This window comes from Myiozetetes cayanensis, unplaced genomic scaffold (genome assembly GCF_022539395.1).
Source record: "Myiozetetes cayanensis isolate MyiCay16 unplaced genomic scaffold, myiCay2020 scf2-11, whole genome shotgun sequence".
NCBI lineage: Eukaryota > Metazoa > Chordata > Aves > Passeriformes > Tyrannidae > Myiozetetes > Myiozetetes cayanensis.
The window spans coordinates 25,392,943-25,413,878 of NW_026087411.1; the positions used below are offsets into that span (position 1 = coordinate 25,392,943).

General features: G+C 36.0%; 1 protein-coding gene across 1 annotated transcript in view; it reads right to left on the minus strand.

The window, feature by feature from the left end:
- Positions 1-20,936, minus strand: part of THADA (THADA armadillo repeat containing) — a 160,545-nt gene that overhangs the window by 90,551 nt on the left and 49,058 nt on the right. Inside the window, 2 exon segments of the mRNA XM_050315607.1 lie at positions 13,584-13,715; positions 15,112-15,201. Of these exon segments, the coding sequence (XP_050171564.1) occupies positions 13,584-13,715; positions 15,112-15,201 (222 nt within the window).

Here is a 20,936-nt window from a genome sequence, read left to right on the forward strand (position 1 = left end):
TTGTGATGACTCAAGAGAGATGGCCTTCCCTACTGCAATCCTCTCACTGTTTTCCTGAATTGCTTCTTATGTATTTTCAGCTAACAAAATCACATGTAGTTGAGATTATCCCCTGCCAAAATGATTTGGACCTCTCAAAAAAAACCCCACAAACCCTGCAGGGTTGTGCCTACATATTTAAAAATTAAATGAAATTAAAAGGTATTCTAAGTTTTCAAATATCTCTAGCAAATTTAAATCAATACTCAAAGTAGTAGTTTACTTTAGTTCACATCAAAGAAATGCAGCAAACAGTTTCCATCTTGAACCAGCAACCAAATTAACAGAGTTTTGAATACTAAGAAACTAAATAGTCTTAATTGAAATAGTAATGTTATGCCATGGAATGCCTGAAAAACACAGATCTAGTTTAAAGGAGCTAGAGAGCTATGCTACCCTGAACAATAGGTTTTTGTGGGAATTTTCATCTTTCAGTATGGCTGCATGTTCTATCATGATTTTTACAAAGGCCATCTTTGCATTTCCTATTCAAAGGCTGGCTATCCTTCACAACAGGATGCTAAAGCAGAGCAGTCACAACTGGAGGCTCTTCCATATGGAAAAGCTTCAATTCTGCATTGGCAAGGCGCATGAAGAAATTCAGCTCAGCTCTTCCAAAAAAACTTTCCTTTTTTTTTTAAACAAAAACATTTTAATTCTCCTGTACAGTAAACTTAAACCAGTGAAGTGATTTGTCTGCAACCATTCCTTTGCTTCTGCTAAACCATGGGTTTTTTTCACCAAGAGATGGGCACACATAGATGTTCTTTCCAAACACAAGCAACACTAACAAATGTCTAGTTTTTAATTAGCTATAACTGTATACTTAAGAATGTTCTTTGTTTATGACCTTTTACAAATCCCAAGGAATTTGACATGTCTTCACAGGAGGAGTGGAAAACAGGTAAAATGCCAGGGTTTTCTGTAACTTGTGCAAAGGCACTTTCCAACACTACTTGCTTCAGAGTAGGTTTTCTCCTCAAGCACGATGCAATGAATTAGAATGGAATAAATATATTATTAATAAATATTTTAAGTAACCTCACTTTAACTTTGTCGTATTGTAAAAACTGACATCAAAGACTTACAACACATGCATATACATACATGGAGACACAGTATTTTACGTGCCAAATTTTATTCCACTCTATTATTTTATCAAATTTATTATGGATATAGAAGGGATTGCTCTATATTTAGAAAGAAGAAAACAGTTTCATATTACTGGCAAAATTTTCTCAGCTGCCTGAAGTCCTCCCGCTGAGCAACCACACTGGTGCCTAGTCAGGGAGAACTCACCCAGGACGCAGTCGACCCAGTTCTGCAACTTTCTATGCCTGAGGGAAATGCAACCCCACAGCTACTACTTGCCCGAAGGGTAACCCAGCCACCAACCTGTACTATGCACCTGCTGTACATTAATGCAAACTTCTCACACTACAGACTGCCACACAGGGTGCAGTGCAGTCACAGGAACTGACATCCCAGTGGAAACCCTGAGAAGAGCACTCCTATAAAGACATTACTAAGGAATAAAAGCACCACGAAATTTTAAGAACAATTAAGTATTTAATTAAGCTATATAGGAACACACAGGGGAGCACATGGAAGGTATTTCATACTGGCAAATAGCTTCCCAAATCTGAGAGGGGTTAACATTCCTACTGTTTCTTCTCATTCATTTAAAATAATTTTTTTTTTTTAGTCTCCTAATACTCAAAGAAAATTGATTGTTCCCCCTGCAAGAAACAGCACTGATAGTATTTCAAAAACACTTCTCCTTTCACGTAGACTTGGAAGATGTCAAGTCACCACTAGAGACACCTATTCCTGAACTTCTGCATATCCTGAAGGCACTTAGGTGTACATCTCTCATGTTTTGAAAGCACTTTACTTCATTCCTGAATCATCCAAGAAGTTTGCCAGAAGAATGTCAAAACACATACTAGTTTTTCCATTCTCTAACAGCACTCTAGAACAGGCAGTTTTGATTTTTACTGGATTCCACTTAGATATAACCTCTTACCTGTAACTAAAACTAAACAGGATCAGTTCTCAAAAAGGGATAGAGAGAGTGAATGCAAATAAAACAAATGAGCAACAGAAAACAACAATCTAACCCATTTTTTGTTTACTGCTGTATCAAGCTTCAAGATCAACTATACACTTAACACTAAGTCTACAACCTGTATTCTTAAACACTTATTTTATTTAGGATTTAGCAACCTCACAAAGTTGTATCAAGAAATACTATTACACAATTATGGCAATCAGAGTAACTCACTTTGTACTTGCAGCAAAAAGTAGCTTAAGGAAGGAAGTATTTTGAGGCTATTAAACTATTCAGGTTACTCTTCCTGCCATCCCTGAGATTAATTTCATTTATGTGATGGCAGTTCATTGTCCTTCATAAGTCAAGACATTGGCAGAGAAGAACAGGACCTCCAACCTCAGCCACTTGACCATCCAGACTCTGAGCTTCACCTACCAACAACATGACTACAATCTGTCACAGGCCCATCCCCTCTGTGGGAAGTATGAGCAACGGAGTCTTGCACCCATTGGGAATGTACTGCTGTGTGTGCAAACCTGCATTTAAAACTGTTCCATTTCCTTTGATTTGAAAAGTACCTGGGGGAGAGGGGAATTGTTTTCATTACAACACAACCTTTACAGGCAGGTCATGTGTAGACTTTAAAATCTAGGAATTATGTAAAATGTTATCATATGTAAAAACATACATTACGCCAACTGAACTTTATTACATTTCAAGGTAGCAACAAGCATGAAACTTGCAAAATCCTCATGTGATATACTTCTATTAAATCCTGAGGACTATTAATAATTGTTGTAGGAGTTCACCTTGAACTCAGTACTGTTTATCTAGGTGCATGAGGTATTGGACGTAAACATGTTTACTTGAAACGGTCCACGATCAAGAACAAAAACTCAATAAATCTGAGAAGGTTTCACTTCACGTAACTGTAGATTCAATGCATTTCCACTGCTCCATTCCAGCTTCAATATTGAGATCCTGAACAACCCTCCTAACCGACATAATTTATGACCAACTCTCATAAGGCCCAAAGATTCCATACTCCTCTGCACACATCAAAGTATCTAATTTATTACTCTGGCTACAAACAACAGAGCACTAGCTGTAAATGAAAATATCTTAACCCTCTTTTTGAAAAAGAAAAGGAAAAAACCAACAAACCTGCAGGTGTTTCCTATGTGCTTATTTTCCTCTCTTTCTTATTACTTACCCTCAACAGACTTTATATTACCAAAATTAACAAAGCAAATAAGGATTACCTTTTACATGAAGTTCACAGAAGTAAATGAGTAGAATTAATTTGAAAAATCACATCTGTAGCTGAAAATATGTACATTATATTAAATAATACCTTACAGTTTTTAAAAGTAATAATAAGGGGAAGAATAGCTATTTCCAGGTTTTATTGGATGTTGTCACAGTGATCTGTGCATTACTAATTATGTCACTGCTTATTAATGATACAGTGAACATTCTGAAGAAAGGGCCTCTGAGCTTCTACATCAAACCAAGTATCCCACCACCATCACAGTTTGAGAGAAGAGGGCAGCATAAGGCAGGAAAGGAACACTTGCAATTCAAACAAACCAACTCTGCCTGCAGGTTAAAGCATTTTAACAGCCTCTGTTTTTAAAAGATAAAACCAATTAAAAAATATGAATAAATAAAATTCAAATAGATGGCACTCTTTCAATCCTGGAGCTAGTTATGCTGTAAGGTCCTAACAAATATAAGGTCCTAACAAATGCACTGTAAGAAAAAAATCTGCAGTAAGGCTTCTATCTGATTCTATATAGGCACGGTAAGTAGAATGAGAAAGAGATTTTCTCTTTCCTCCACCACACAGCTGTACACTTCAAGTCATGTTATCAGTTCCAAAGCAAGAATTAAAAACAAGAAATTACATTAGGGGAAAACATGGATGGTGGTCACAGATCAAAGAGAAAAGTATTTAGCAACAGGTTCGGTTCTCATTACAAAGAGTTTGGTTAATAAGATTCAAGAGCATTGTATGCATTCATCACAATTATAGACTAGTTTATTTTTTTTCCCTTCAAATTATCTCCTAAAGGAATACATTTAGCAGCTTTCAAATGCAGTGTAACAGATTTCCAAGAAAAGTGAGGTCCAAAATTAGCATTAAAAAAAAATACTCAAGCTTCCACACAACACAACTTGGACTTCCACAATGGGCACAAACCAGCAGGACAGTGCCTATTCATCACTGTGAGAGTAAGGTTTCCTGGAATATGAACGGTAATTGCTATGCATGTACAGAAAGTTTCTTTTGTTCATTTACTGACTTGCTTAGTTTCTGTTTTTCTTTAAAGGAAAGACAGTTATTTTTATTTAGATAGCTGTGTTCCTTAGCAATTAAAGTACCCACAGCATTTAACTTAGAAAATTTATTTCTCCATGGAAATCTGTATTTAATTGGCCTGAAGAAATTTCTTTAATCTGAGATTAAGGAAGAGAAAAAAAAAAGAAAAACAAACAAACAAACAAAAACACAAAAAACCAAACCAAAACAAAAACAAAAACAAAACCAGAATAATCTGAATTTTGATATAGCTTCTCAATATTTACCTGATGAGTAGAAAAGCATTACAGAACTATCAGTTTGCAGGAGGTTTTAGATCTACAATCAACACATGAATGTAGCTCAGAAAATGTTTGAACAAAACTGTGCACAGAAATAAATGAAATTTAATTTCAGGTATTTATGCAGTTCTAAATCTCTAAATTCTTATCTATTTCCTTAAAAGTGAAGTTAATAGTTGCCCAAACTTCTGCTCTCTTTATACACTGTGTTAAGCATTTTAGTCTTCCAACTTGGGCAATCAAGATGAAACCTTGTATTTTTGCAAAGGCAGTGTTTTCTACACAAACACTTAATGAATCAGAGTAGCCATAAATACTGCAGAAAGTATGTAGGCCAAGTACATAGGCTTTGATTTGTGAAAGTTGTCCACAAGCTATGCCAGGGGTTTTTCTCCATATGTTTCCAAGGGCTTTCTAGAAACTATAGACGTTTCTCTCTTCTTGTCACCAAGGTCTAGGTTATTGTAAAAAAGTGGTCAACTGTTAGCAAGCTGAATCAACATCAGAAACCTGATTTGTGATTTAGCAAGCCAAAACACCTAAGACCTCTAACATGAAAACTATGAAAACTCTTACTAACACTGCATGTAAACTTGAGACCAACAGAAATATGTCTTCATTTGGAGATTTACTACAGAACATGTTGACACAATTTAAACGCCATATCTTTTCTTGCATTTCCATCAAGACATCTCAAATAATATCTAAAGGTAGCTAACCTCTAGGTTTATTTAGCTATTTGCTGAAGTTACATGAGGTTAGAGTCTCTGTTTTGGTTCACAGCATTCTAGAAAAAAACAGCTGCTCTTAACTCAAGATCATGTAAAAGAAAAAAAAATCATTCACAACCATATTTCTACTTTGTTAATTTGAGAACAGTTACTGTGATGTTTCACAACTGCAGAATGTAAAACAAAAACACACCACTTACTACCCAAACAGTTGGGAAAAAAACAAAACAAAGACTATTTTCTGTCTTAGCAACTGTATCATTATTTTGAGCTCTATGAAAGGAAGTTGAATGCATAAATCAAGTCTCAGTGCCTTGCAATGATTCTGAAAGCTTCAGATGATTGTAAACAAGACTGCAATATGAGCAATTTTAAAAACATATAAGACCCATGAAAACATCCAAAGGATCTGGGTTCTAAAAAACACTTCCCTTTCAGCCATGCCACCAAAAGTAACTAGCCCATTGCTAAAAAGCTTTCCTAATACTGAGTCTTCTCAAACCAAGACTGGTCTTTTTAAATAATATTGGTTTTCTAAAATATCATTAACTTGGTTTCCCTTATCATCCTCTGGCCAGTTAGTGTATGATTTATCTCCATTTCCATGATCCTTCCTGCAAATGCTTTTGCAGAATAAGCTAAATGTTATTATTTGGATACTTGACCAGCAAAGTACTTACTGACTGTTTAATGTCAAGTATGTAAATGAATACTACAATTGCTTCACCAATCATATGTTGACAGTTGAGCACCCCATCACATTTTTTACTGGATCATGTTTCAAATAAGAAACAATATACATCAAATTTTAACCCAGGATCCCAGCCGCTGGTACTCTTCAGGAGTCTGCAATGCTGGAGAAAAATAGTTATTCTCAGTGTTCATAAATGTCTCTCTGCTAGACATCACCTTTTATTTCCTATTAATCTGACAGCTCTCTACAGTTTGTGAATATGTGAATATTTCCTATATTGCTTCAGACTATAATCTGCCAATGACTGATGAACACAGTGAAAACTCCAACCGGGAATCAATAATGTATACCTAAGGGTTGTGATATTTCCCAACAGCACCACTTGAACATGAAAAAAAGCATCTGCCCCCAGTTTCAGAGAAAAGACAGGAATACAGCAAAGAATGTGCAAGATGAACAAAGAGTTCTAGTTGATCAGAGCAGCCTGCTGCACATCAAGCCCTTTGCAGTCTTTTCTCTAGCACTACAACTTGAACTTAATCAAACAAGCTGTTTACAAGTTGTTATTTAAAAATGCTAAAAAAGAAGAAAACTACTGAAACCCTCCTTAAGAATAAATATTTACAGCAAACCATAAATATTTTTACAGATCAGTACTAATCACTGTGCAAACAGGACTGCACAGAGAATAGACTGGAATTAGAAACTGAGGACTTCCAAGACAGTTCCAACTCACATGAGACATGCTCAGTAGGGAAATGCATTTCTCTCCTTCCCTCCTTCTCCTGCAGCTATTGCAAAATTTTTTAAGCAGGTGTCAAGCAAGAGACTTAATACAATAGAAAACTAAAAAACAATCTGTGTTTTAGGGGTGTACGTTGCTCATTTTTCTAAATGCCTTTGCCAACTCATGTGTGTTGGGAACCTCGCCCACAATCAAAAGGATATCTGTCTTCATCTTGACATGACTGGTCATCTCCTAAGCTTCCCCAACAAGGACAGAGCATTCCAATGTGTCAGAGCCTGCTCCCAGTATCAAAGGAATTCCAAATAATACACTATTGCAGACAGTTACAATACCGAGCAGTTACACTGATCAGATATTAAGAAGAGAAAAAAAGAAGACAAAGGAAAAAGAAACAAAGACTGCGAGAATAAAGACTGAGAAGATGTGTAGGTGATAGGGGAACCCAGGGCGATGCTTTCATAAACAACTATAATCAAGAGCAGCTATTTTAATACAAGGCTGTAACAAACACATGTATTTCTTTTCATCTAATATAATAAAGGCATTCCCACTAAAGCTCTTTACTTGTCTGACCTCTGTTAAGAGTCCCAGTCTTAGAGAAATAACAGTTGAAAAGCAGCAAGTTTTAATATTAATTCTCCTACTGCTGCCATGCCACACTAAAATACAAGAAAAAGAGGAGTAAGGCAGAGGAGGCACACTAAGCACAGTCACTCAGCTACCTTGTTTGGCCTCTTACCACAGGATACAAGTGTTCAGCCTACAGAAATTCAGATGGCTGCTTTCGAGTCAGATACAGGATAATATACAAAACCCACATATGTAACTGTACATGTGTGAAACAAAACAAACATCAGGGAATTTGCATTTAAACACCTTATATAAACAGTAATTTTTACAAGGTGCATGTGAATGACTTCAATCAAGCTTTTCTCAAACAAATTGAAGATACCTTGCCATCAGAATTTCATCACTCCTGTCTTTTGTGTTCCTTATTAAATTTACGATTTTAAACTTTATCTCCAAGTCTCACAGACACTTTTGATTTTACATGTGAAATTTTTTTCTTTATTACTCCGTCTTCTCCTAGACCCATTCCCATGAAGCCCATACAAACTCTGCCACAGGGCTACAACAGAACAGAACCAGTCACCTGATAAAGTGGGCATAATTTAACATAATTGAACACAATGCAGAGCAATCAATCTAAAACAGCATAGGTCAACAAAGAGTAACTTTTGAAAAAGAGCAACCCACATGCAAGTAACATTATTGATTAGTGACAATTTACATTCACACCACCTTCTGGAATATCAATACTACTATACACTTGGGTCTTTTTCCTTAAGATGTTTCCTTCAGGAGTGAGCTCTAACAGATTCAGGAAATAGTAAGACAACTGAAACTCAGAGAGCCTCAGAATTCATGGTCAGGTGCTCTGCTTGCCAGGAAGATAAAATAAACCTGGATCAATCTCACTTACTTAACACACATTCTCCAAACCGCCTGAAAGATAGATTCAGTGATTTGAAACATCAGTACGCAAAGGTTAAAACAGTAAGATAATTTTGCAAATGAATCTTTATGTAATCAAATTTGTTGTTCAAAAGTAAAAGATGTGAACTAAGGTAATAATACTTCCCCTTTATCTGTGCTGAATTAAACTGTGCAATGAAGACTGAAAAGAATATGCAAGGCATTTATTAAGTGGAAAAAGAATGGGGAGAGGAAAAAACCAGAAAAAGATGCCTCAGAATAACAGTCTGCATATTAGTAAGAACACATCAAAGAAATAGAAATAAATAAGTCAATGGCAAAAGTCAGCACAATTATGTAAATATATTAATATACCTGGTAATTGAAAATTGTATTTGACAGATAATGTATAATGCAACATCATGAGGTTGCTTCATTACATGGAGAAGATCTTAAATATTTTACTAAACAGAAGACTATTGAAAACAATTAGTGCTTTGTACTAGGTTCAAGCAGAGTGCATCTGAAGGTCTATTTTTAATTTTCCAGCAAATATTTCTATACACAGACTACCATGCACTTTGGTCAAAAAGAAGTACAAAACAAAATTCACTATAAGAGATTAAAATTCAAGTTTGTAGTTCTAAAATAGCTTTCTAAGCTTGTTGGTATCTGACAAAACAATCTCTGAATAGTATTTTGTACAGACCAACTTATGGAATCTCTATGTTATACACTGAACCTCTTAAACTTCAATGAGGGAATCTGATTTTTTATAACAAAACCCATTATTTTGCTTTTAAAGGTTAAGAAATGTTAAGAAAAATTCCTTTTTTAATGTTAAGAAAAATTTTCTCTAAGCTGCATATTAGTCTGACATCTGTTAAGATTTCAAAATGTCCTTAGCATACTCACCCACTGAGTAAAACCAAGAGTACTGCATTACAGACGTGGGCTAAAGATTCACATGGAATCATGGCCCCTAGGACTTTTCTTTTGCTTTTCCCCACAGTTTTGAAAGAAATTGGGGCCAACAGTTTGCATCACTTCCTGCAGCAGGACAGACTCACAAATGTAATTCTCTGTGAAGTAATGTAAGTAATGCATCTAAGAAGAATCCACCAAATCCCTGGGGTAACAGATCTTTTAAAGAGTCTGCTCTAACCCCTTCAAAATGACCAAGAAAATAAAGTTTAGTGAAAGGATGTCTTCCTGGCTCCACAGGCCCCAAAGCACTGTGCAAGGACATGAGAATCCCATCGGGATGCTGCGTTGCCACTCGTGGGGGGCTCCTGCGCAGCCAGAGGGCATCACCTGTGCCACAGCACTGCTGTGGGCAAAGGATCACAGGGGACACCGTGGACATCTCACACTGCTTCAGCCAAGTGATTCTTAAAAAAATTACCAAGCTGACTTTGCCAGAAGCCTATTAGGAAGTTTCACAGAGCCTGTTTGGATAAGCAAGCTGCAGAAGTAGTAACTTCCAAGAGAAAGTACCATCTTCAGTTGTTTCCTCTGCCTTTCAAGACGGGGGATAGCTAGATCAATGTAAACCCACAAACCCTTTAGCAGATGCATCCAGCCCACTCAAATAACACATTTATCACAGCTAGTAGGATAGCATTTGAGCTGCCAGTTTGCTCACAGATGACATGGACTTTCCCCTTTCCTTCTCTCAACACTCTGTTAGGAATGACTTATGGTAACAGGGCATCTGACAGTGCTCCATCACACAGAAAATTTTTCTTCACCACAGACAGGTTTTTATTCCTTGCATCCTAGTGTCTGTCATTAACTAACAGTCACAGTGATTATCCTTGTATATTAATGACAAGCTCTCAAGTGCAAAACCAAAGCTCTATCAGTTCAGAGTGGTGGATGTAGAGGTGTAGAAGCGGGGAGAGGACAGCTGTAAAGGACTAGTGCTTCCCACTACCTCCTGCCTTTATCCCTGACTACAAACAGACTTTGGAATTTAGTGCCTCCATTTTACAGAAAATACAAGTTACAAAGTTCTGCCCAAGAAAACAGTGTCAATTTCATAACTGTGTTGATTTCATGGAAAGATCTTCACATTTCTATTTAAATTGACCTCAGACAGTGAGTTTCTTCAATGACTTGCAACATAATATACCTAGAAGCAACACTGCTTTGAAATCTGTCTCTTTGACAAAATTTTAAAGGGAAAATTTCATGAAGAATTAAGAAGTTTTTTTCAAGGGGAAGACAAGGCACATACACCCGACAAGTTTTTAAAACCTTAAATTCTTTGACATTTTAAAGATAATTTTTTAAAAACTTCTTAAAAGACTAAGAAGTCACACACCCTTACACAGAGCTAGACTTCAACCAGGGAAAAGTATCCAAGTCAATACAGCAATACCCATTTTACTCCTTCAGAGCATTCAGCCCAGAACATTTAACACTAAACAAACACTCTGTCAATGCCATGGTACAAGAGGACATAAGGTAACTGAATTCTAGATCATTCTGAAGAGATTACAAGTCTTTGAAACGGGGAGAGGGAGGCGAAAAGGAGGTTATGTTTTTGTTTCATACTTAAAACATTACCTCCCGATCACCTCCCTTGTTAATCAAAAACATGCTGTACATTCTTTCATCTTAGAAAGTAACCATTAAAACAGACCTATCTAGCTCTTTAAAAAAAATAGCAAGTGAGGTAATAAGTTGTGAATCAAAGTGTTCCCTTCCACATAAAACATCTGCAAGAGGAGAGGGGGGAAAATAGCTTAATAAAACTGCAGATAGGTAATCAAATGCCCTAGTTTAACAGGGAGTAACAAGCATGTGCACAGAGACTGGGATTTGTCCTTGTAGCGTTTAATCCTGCTCGTATTGTGCAATTCATCTCAGCACAGTCAGAGCAACCATAGCTCTACTCCCACGAGACGGAAAATTCCACTCGAGCTTAAGTGAAACTCTTCAAAAGCCCAATTTGAATTCTTTCTGCTCAGCCCAGTTTTGTTCATAGAACTGCTCATTCGCTTGCAAACACGGTATTCTGTTCATCTTCTCAGAGCACAAAATGAATGCCACTTCACTGTGGGCTGAGCCCCGGGAAGGGTATCAAGGCCAGTTACGGGTCACGTTCACCCTTCCTCTCTCCTTACTGCGTAGCAATATCTTTCCTTGACAATGGTACAACAACAGAAATGCAAAAATTTCATGGTAAAAATATGGCAATTAAATGTTATAATTGCATTGGACTACCATGTAATTATATGTACATGCAGATGTTATACAATACAATACTGCATTGAGCAATTCAAGGAAACAGCTTTTATATACAATTAAATGACTTGATGCACAGGGCCTTTGGCATCAGACCTTCTCTTCGGTCCTCTCTATGTGGTTATTTCACAACAATCTTCATACCATCTTCTAAAGAACAAACAAAGGAATGGGAGAGAATTCTATTTTTGTTCATTTTCTATTGTAGAATGAAAAATAGGAAGGGAAATAGAAAAGAGCAACATATTTATCTTACCAAGATAAATCATCCCTGTGTATTCCAACTAATGCAGTCAGAATGAACAGAAAACAATCATGGTATTCACAGAACAAGGGGTCAGAAGAACTGTAGACAGAAATACAGCCAGTAAAAGCACACTGAGCTATATGATAAATACATTTCCTCCCGCAGAATCCTTGGTATTGTACCCTGGCAACCATAAAAATGTCAATGCTTTGCTAAGTAACCAGTGAGAAAATGCATGTCTGTACACCTACACAGAATTTTCTGTCTGATATGTGTAGTAACTTTATTCTAGTTTTATACCTGTATCCACAGCATTTACTGCCAAATTCAGTGGAAAGGAAATGCAGAAAGCATCATCTTTACCTGCCATATCATTCCTCTTTAGGAACATAGTCAAAGGAAAGCAGGTCTGATGATACAGATCTCTTAAATGTTCCAGATTCTTACAAATTTTTATTGGGGTTTTCTCCCCACATCTTCTGAATGTATTTAAACCAAACTCAAGATAATAAGCTAACTAAGTGTGAAAAGTTACGCTGGTGGTGTTATGTACCTTGCAAAAAATAGTGGTCCTAATGTAAGTATAAAGACAAAACTAAAAAGCTGTAACCAAAAGCTTATCAAAAGTTAATTTATTACCAATAACAGGAACTATCTGAAATGTTATATTAATAAATAAATAAATGAGCATTCTCCTGTGCATTAATAAAGGCATAAAACCAGAACTAATAAAACATAACAAATAGTTTTAAACATTTCCCCAAAAAGCATTTAAGATTCCAAAATGGCAGAAAGCCAAATATTTTTAATTGTTAAATACAGTGCATTTAAAAACTACAGGTTTTTTCCTTTCAGAAAATGATTATCTATTCTTGAAAATTCAAAAATGTCATAAAAAGCAAGAGATACATCACATCTGCTGGGAAGAGTAAGCAGACAGAGATACTAGTTTTTAACATAAACAGTAGTTTAAAATAAAAACTTTAAGATCTTAGGGTAACAACAACTTTGCCTTGCTTCACTACTAAAGCAGTGAGATTAAGTACAGAAGTTTACTCACCCTATTGTTGAAGTGTTTATACAGACAGCAAGACTTCCTCTCAAATACTGGTTTCTGCTCACCCACCACAACCCTGGTTCCCTTATCAGGCTCCCCATCCCAAACCAAAGGCACATAAAGTAGCAAAAATATCTGCTGAATAGCATCTTGTAACCACCATATAAATGAAAGCTACACTGTATAAAAATTTCAAAAGTCATCTTGGAAACATATTAAAGTACAGACCCATATCTTTATCTAGCTATGTATGGATGGATATGGAGATTATATGTATATATACACACACATCTACAAATCTATATATTGATCACTACATTTTTGTGTTATGACCAGTCATTCTGCAGGACTGAAAAATCCATCGGAATTCTGAATAGCAAACCTTGTACTGCTACAATCTGTCATCAGTTTTCATCTGCCCTCCCTGTGGCAGCAATCGTGCCATACAGCATTTGCAGACAAAGATTTACAACCAAGTCATACAATGGCCTGCATAAGCAAATATTCTAATTCTCCAAAAGACATTTAATAACATAGGTAAGAGCAATCAACGAATACCAGTTTTTCCTTTAATAATTAAAACTCAAGAGAAGTTTAAAAAGGCATTTTAGAAAAAAAATGTCCAGAGATTCAAGAAAGAACTCCCATCACATTAAAAAAAAATATCACAAAATCATCTTACCTTATAATAAAAGGGACAAATGGTGCCATGCTGAGTGCTGAGTGAGTGCCATCCATTGGAGATGGATACAGTCTTCCCAGGATTAAAAGCAAAAGAAACAGGCTTGGGTGGACTTTTAACTCTTCAACTTCACTAAACAGAAAGGGGTAAGAAGCATTTGGTGAAAAAAGCATCCTCCTTCATGCTCTTCTTGATTCTCTTCCCCACAAAATAGGTTTCTGCATTTCTGGTTCAAGGAGGTATTCTAGGCTGATCATTACAAGAAAGTGCAAACCCTGCTGGGATCAAACATGGCATCCAGTTCTCCTGCAGGGAACCCCTGTAATGAAGGCACTTATGGCTGTACTGCCTTCACTTTCCTGCATTATTCCAAGCCTCTTTTTTTCCCAGTTATGTGAGCTGCCTTCATTTTTAAATAATATTAAAAACCTGCACAGATAATCTTCCTCTATGAACCAGGAAACTATGAAAGCGGAGTTAGTTACAAAAAGTTTAAAAAACCCTCTTTTTATCAGTTTGGAAGGAAATGTATATTTAGCGAACATCAGGCTTTATTAAAAAATAGTTCTTGTCACTGACACCAAGTGGTTACTATTCATATTTAAAAACAATCAGACATCTAAGTTAAAATCAACTCTTCTTGATTTATTTAATGATTAATCATATCATACAAGTCTGAATTCACACTGAAAAAGCATTCCAGGGCTACATTTCAGACAGCAGCTTTCAATCTGTTTCAACTGCAAGGCTTCCCAAAATTTACCAGTGATGACACTGTCACCTTTCAAAATGTCACGTAAAGTAGGCTGCTGCATTGAATATACCCACCCTCTTTTCTTAAACAGAGACTGCAAAACATGCATGAGTGGTGAAACTTCTGCTTCAGAGTATCCAGCTAAGGCCCATTAAACAGACAGCTGAGCCTCTCCCATAAATCAGCTACTCAACTTGCACAGTTTATACCACGAGAATGGTATAAACCATTTTAAGAGAAAACAAACTCAGCATTGATTTACTTTAAAAGTTCATGAACCTGGGGGTAACAGCGTCATCCCAAATGGTATCATCTGCATTGATCAAACTGAAGCTCTCAGTCACCATTTGTGGAGTCCTTAAAAGAAGACCAAGGACCATCCCCAGAGTCAGTGTGTCACAGGCTGGAAAGTGTTCATTTAGGGTTACATGAGGCCTATGACCCTGTATCACTTAAAACATGTTAGGAAGCCTCATTGTTAAACATGAGAAAGTCAAACACCCGGTTTCTGTTGCCTTGAAAAATATAAGTTCTTTAACATCTGATCCTAGGAATGCAGGAACTATTAATTATTCAACAGTAGTTCAGTCTTCAGCAACTTACTGCGATGTGCAAAGGTTAAAAGAAAAAAGCCTTAGCAAAAGACACTTTGTTGAACTATCTAATTTCAAGAAGCACTGATATATACAACAGCATTCGGGTGTACGTGACACAACTCAGTTTAAACTTTTCATTCCACTTTATATTTCAAAGTTTTCTTAGACATTGTCTTACCTGTTCAAAGTATTGGTTACAACCTCCAGTTGCTTGAGAAGGAAAGGATAAAGACTTGGAAACCGAGAGAAAAACTCCCCTCCTGTCATTCTGCAGAAACAAATGAATAAGAGTCACAATTAGCATTCTGCAGTAATTAGCTGCACTCAAAAAAATCAGTTTATTTGTTGATTTTTGATGCTACAGTGAAGCTGGCAATCCAGAAGAACCATGCACACATGATGAACTACTTTCAAAGGCAGCACGATGTTTTCATTAAAAATGATGATACAGTGTATTTTACAAAAGTTAAGTAATTCTGTCTGTATGTGTGCATAGCAATACTTGGTCAATTAAACTGGTCGGGTCTTTTTGGGAAATCACACTAAAAAGAAAATATACAACGGTTTAAATTCCGGCACCATTTTAAGAAGACTTACACTTGCTTTAGCATGGCTCATGTACTAAATAGCTAACAAAATACACTTAATAGACATGTACTAGCAGATGCTCATAATTTACTGGCACTAAAAAGCAACTCAGAATAGTAACTCACAGAAGATCTGTAAAATGCATCCGACCTTCATTTAACCCTCTTTATCCCGGTGCTGCTTCCAACACATAACAGTGGTGACATGTACAGGTCATGTTTTTGCTTGTGTAGATGGAGCAACCACATCCAAAGCAGAGCAATGCACAAATACCTAATGAACCCATCCCTACCCAGAATTAGTAAGGCAGCACAGTTCAAGTTGCAACAGCAAATCAATCTAAGCTAAAAGGAGGTATGTAGAAATCTTCTGTATTTGTTTGTTTTACAATCTTTGGATTGGATAAAGCATGGCTTCATGGTTTATAGGAAACCATTCAGTATCATCTAAGCAAGAACCAACCCCAACTGACTGTTACAGTGGGGAGGTTCTAATTAGCCATATATGCTATGCAGATAAAACAGATTGCCTTCAAAAATAAATAAATGAAAGGCCATTCACTTAGAAGAAGAAAGCCAACCACAGGGTTTGCTTGCCACAAGACCAACCAAGATAAATGTCAGCATGTTAGCATGACTCCAATGCAGCGCTTACAACAAGCAGACAGATCCAGGTCTCGAGAAGTAACACAATGAGACGGTGATACTGAATACGCATAAAAATAAGCAGACAAAAAAAAAAAAAAATCACGCACGCGTAAACGAGCACATGGGAAGCATCAGCACAGCTTCTTCCAGCCCTCCACTAACATAACATGCCTTAGCCACAGGCCACAGAATAAACACAGCAAAACCAGATTACTAGATGGAAACAAATGTTCAAAGAGGTACAGGAAACTTTCTCTAGGCACGAAAGAAACAATACTGTGAATATATATACACAATATAGTGAGTTGCTATATCTAAAAGCATGTCCAAGGAATCTGCAGTAGCTGTTACAGATACAAAAAGGCTTCAAGTTAAAAAATTAGATGGAAGCATTCAAACCAAGAATGAATATAAATAAAAGCACTAATGAGGAGTTTAAAGACATCAATACTGATTATCACTGGTTATTTAAGCAGAAAACACTCATGTAATTTCTTCTAACAGCTTCTTCAAAACAACTTCAATTTTTTGTACATACATTATGTAGCAAACTGAAGATGAAAAGCCAGAGACAGCACAAAATGTAAGATCTAAGTATATCAAGTCAAACAGTCCATCTGTCTGAATTTTTCTTATGTAAAACATTAGGAACTCAGTAAAAGAAAAAAATATTCTATCAAAAAATGCTTTTAAAGGTCTATTTTTAATGTATTAAAAATTCAGCAGCCACATTTGAAACAATATTAAATAATGGAATCAAACATCCTTACAAAGTCTCAAAATTCTTTGTAATTAGCATGGTTTCACGAACTTTTCTGACAGGTAAAGAAAACGATAACTTCTGAAGTGGGTAACTTACATACCCTCCCACTTGGTTTACTGCTCCACAGCTTACATGAGGGGAGAAGGCACCTAATCAAAGCCATTAATCAGCAGTAGCTGCAGAAAAGATGTCCACAAGCACTTTCAGAAAAAGAGACACAACTGTCTGAGCAGACTGTTAAAGGGCCTCCAGTTCAGTCAGGAAACAGGAAAGACCACACACTAGCAAAAGTTGTGCAAAATGCAGAGGTGTTCTCAAAAATACAGAGCACCATTTTCAGTGTGAATCCACTACCTGGGGATGTCAATGCAGGGATATGTGCAACAGGGAATAAGCAGAAAGAAAACCAGCTAGACAGAATGAAACAGAGGTATTTAGTTGCTTCATTTTTGATTACTGTCCATCTTTTTTGCTCCTGGAAACACGTACACATTATTAGGTACACACAAGTGTTTGTGTACCATAACTGAGACTGGCACAACAAAAAAATGTAATGGTTCTGCTTTTCAAAAATGTTCATGACACTAAGCCACATATTTTCTATTAATTTCATCAAAAAAGTACTCCTGTGAAAAATGAATACCAATCAAGATATGTCTCATGCATGTTACTATCATAAACAGATTCATGCATGTACATATACACACATATGTGAATTCGACTTCATAATTAATAAGCTATTCGTATTTTTACAAGGAGATACGTTCCTGATATACCTATATAGGAATATATCAAGTGGACTAAACAACCCAAAAACCACTGCTAACTGTTTTCATGAAACAAACTCTTCCCCCCTGTCCTAAAATATATCTGACAGGGAATGATAGGTTTAAATTAAAAATATCTATAGATAACAATCTTCCCATTAGTCACTGACATAGTTCAAACACAGATGTTTGGCAACATAGCTACCATAATTAAATTCTTAAACCAAACATTTTGCAGATCACAGGATTTTACATCTACTCACCCTAAAATGTGCTTATAAAAGAAATAACTGAAAGAGCCTTAAGATACCAATATTTTTCCCCATGTCCAGCTGAAACTATTTTTATGTTGCTTCAGAGCTCATCTTTGATAGAATGCTAAACCACAGACTCTGAAACAACGTTTTCTTCTTTCCTGTTAGTAACTCAGAGTAGCACAATTTCACAATCCAGAATTTCAAACGGGATTACTGAGACCTAAATAACGAACTAGTGGAAGGTTATTTACTGAAAGAGGAAGTACAGTAATGAAACAGAGAAGTTATCAGTGGGTTGATGATGCTTACTATAAAATTCCTCTCCCCGACGTAAAATGTCATTCAAGTACATAATTAAAATGATGCTTGATGTAGAAAGGCTGAGAGAGAAACTAATGGGAGCACTCATATCACTAAATTCACTAGCAAAAATAATCTGCAGAACTGTATACATGCAGAATACTGCCAGTACACAGATAGGAAGATGCAATATTTACATTTCAGATACTTTGCAGTTTAACCATCTTAATGCTTTCTCATATGCAAGTAACTGTGCAGAAGAGCCAGATGACTAGAGTACAGCCCATTCACAGAAGGTTTCATTTTGATGGCTAGAGACAGTAGTCATGTTAGCACTCACAAAGAGTGTTTATGTAGAGAGACAGACATGAGTTTCTTTTCCATTTTCACTCAGGTTTTCCACCTAAAAATATGTTCCAGTAATGAAAAACAGTAATAGAGAGGTATCTTCTGTACTATGTCATACAGAATCAAGTGACACCCACCACTTCTAACAATTCTCTGTGTCCCCAAGTCAAGCTCTCCCTCCTAAATAGACTCTGAAGCAGACAGAAGTGGGGAAAAGAAACATCTTTCACAGAATAGAGTTTATGTAAGTTGGCAACAAGGCATGTGATGATACGAAGGTCAGAATTTAATTGCTAGCAACAAGCACTCAGAAGACAAGAGTGAATCACAGCTAAGTTCCAAAAAAAAAAAACAAAAACCCAACAACTAGTGATTAAGAGTAAAAATTAGGAAAAAAAAAAGACATAACTCAAAGCAGACTGTAAATCTATAAAACTTCAAGGAAAAGTCTATGTAAGCAATCATGCTTAAAAGTGTTGATAATGCCTCTTCAGCAAATATGCAACAATCAGTTTTATTTTCTTCTGAAAAATAACCTAACCCAGAAGTTCTTATTATACTCCATCGTGAGTAGTTCTTCCAATCCTTTAGCACCAGTTCTTTGGCTTTTATCACTTTCCAGAGTAGAACCTGGGATGGCTTAAGTAAAGCTAAAAATAATGTACTTTCCAGTTTTCATTTCATCTGCTTTGCTTGTGGAAGCATTAATTACCATCAAACTTCTGGAACCAAATTCATAAATGCTGCTGCAACCTGTGACATGTCTGGTCAGTATATGTTATATTTGTCTCAGCAGCAACTTGATTGTACATAATGCAAGGGGTAGCATCTATGTTTGTATAACTATTGTCTTTCTAAATAAATATTCCATCTTTATGCATAGCAAGTGTTCAGACTTTTTAACTGCATTTTTAAAAATACATTTACGAATAAAACTATGGACATTGCAGTGTTCTTTTTAAAGCTGTTCTGTACACTTAAAAGAATACTCCAGGAGATTAAAATTCTGCTGTGACACTGGGGCATACGTATCATTTTACTGCGACATGTGTCAAAGATCACCTGCTTCTGTTCTTTCATTTATTTTTCAGAAATACAAAGCTTTATAACCTTGTAGGCTGGTTTTAGTAACTGATATGTTAGAGAACATTTGCAGTAAATATGTTAATATTTGAGTACAGCATCGGTGAGATTTGGGGACAATCTTCCAAGGGCAGCAAAGGTCTCTGGTGCTCTTTTTTAATATAAATATTGCTAATGTCTCAAGTCAGCTGACAAAAGCATGGTCAGATACTTGACATGGAAAAATAATGTTATATTTAAAAAGAAAAAATAGAACTGGAATGTGAAAAAAAAATAACAAGACACATCTAGAGAGATCAAGACCAAGAACATAGTTTTAATGAGATTATAGAAATATTATCTACTGTATAATCTACTCATGTTATACCAATTCTCACAGTGGAATCATTAACCATGATATGTCACATAATCCTTTATGTTCAAGAGCAGCAATGCAGAAACAGAATCAAACTTACCCCTTGCACTGCAAGGACAATTGCTGTTGGAAGAACGTGAAAATCAGGACACAATTTAGCAAAACTGTCATTCAAAAGGACAGATTTATATACACATTTTACATATCTGCTTCTCCTGATTTCATTGAATTATTAAAAAAATCCCACAACGCAACTTAACTAGGTTAACTAGTTTTTAGTCACCCATTTCAACATTCATGTTCTCTCCCTGACCCTTATCATTTGTTAAGCAGTTCAATGCTGTCTCAAAATATATGAAGCATATTTCCCTATTAGCATATATTTCAAAAGCATAAGCTTAAAATAAGTGGAAAAAGGTGGGTTTTTTTTTCCAACTACAAAAAGACCAAGAAAAAAATGTATGGCATGTTGATTTATGCTGAGGTCCTGGTAAAGACCAAAGCTAATCTATAATGCTTTAAGAATAACATCAATTTGTTGTTCCTTAAATTAGACTAAAGTATATGACAATCAGCTGCATGTCATGACAGGATGACTAACAGTAACAAAGGTACAGAAAACAGAAAATATTCTAACTGCAGGGGAAGAAAAACTCAAAGAATTTACTACATTCAACTCACAGGATAATTTTTTATCTTGGATTTTAGAACACAGCAAGACAGATAATATTATACAAATAAGGAAGCAAATATATAACATTTTAAATTATTCAAAAGTGCTAGTAAGGAAATTATTCATTAAACTACAGATCCTTTTTCTCCCCTCAAGAATATATGGAAAATTAAGGAAAAAAGAGCAGTTACAGATACAGGAATAAGACAAAATGGAACGAGG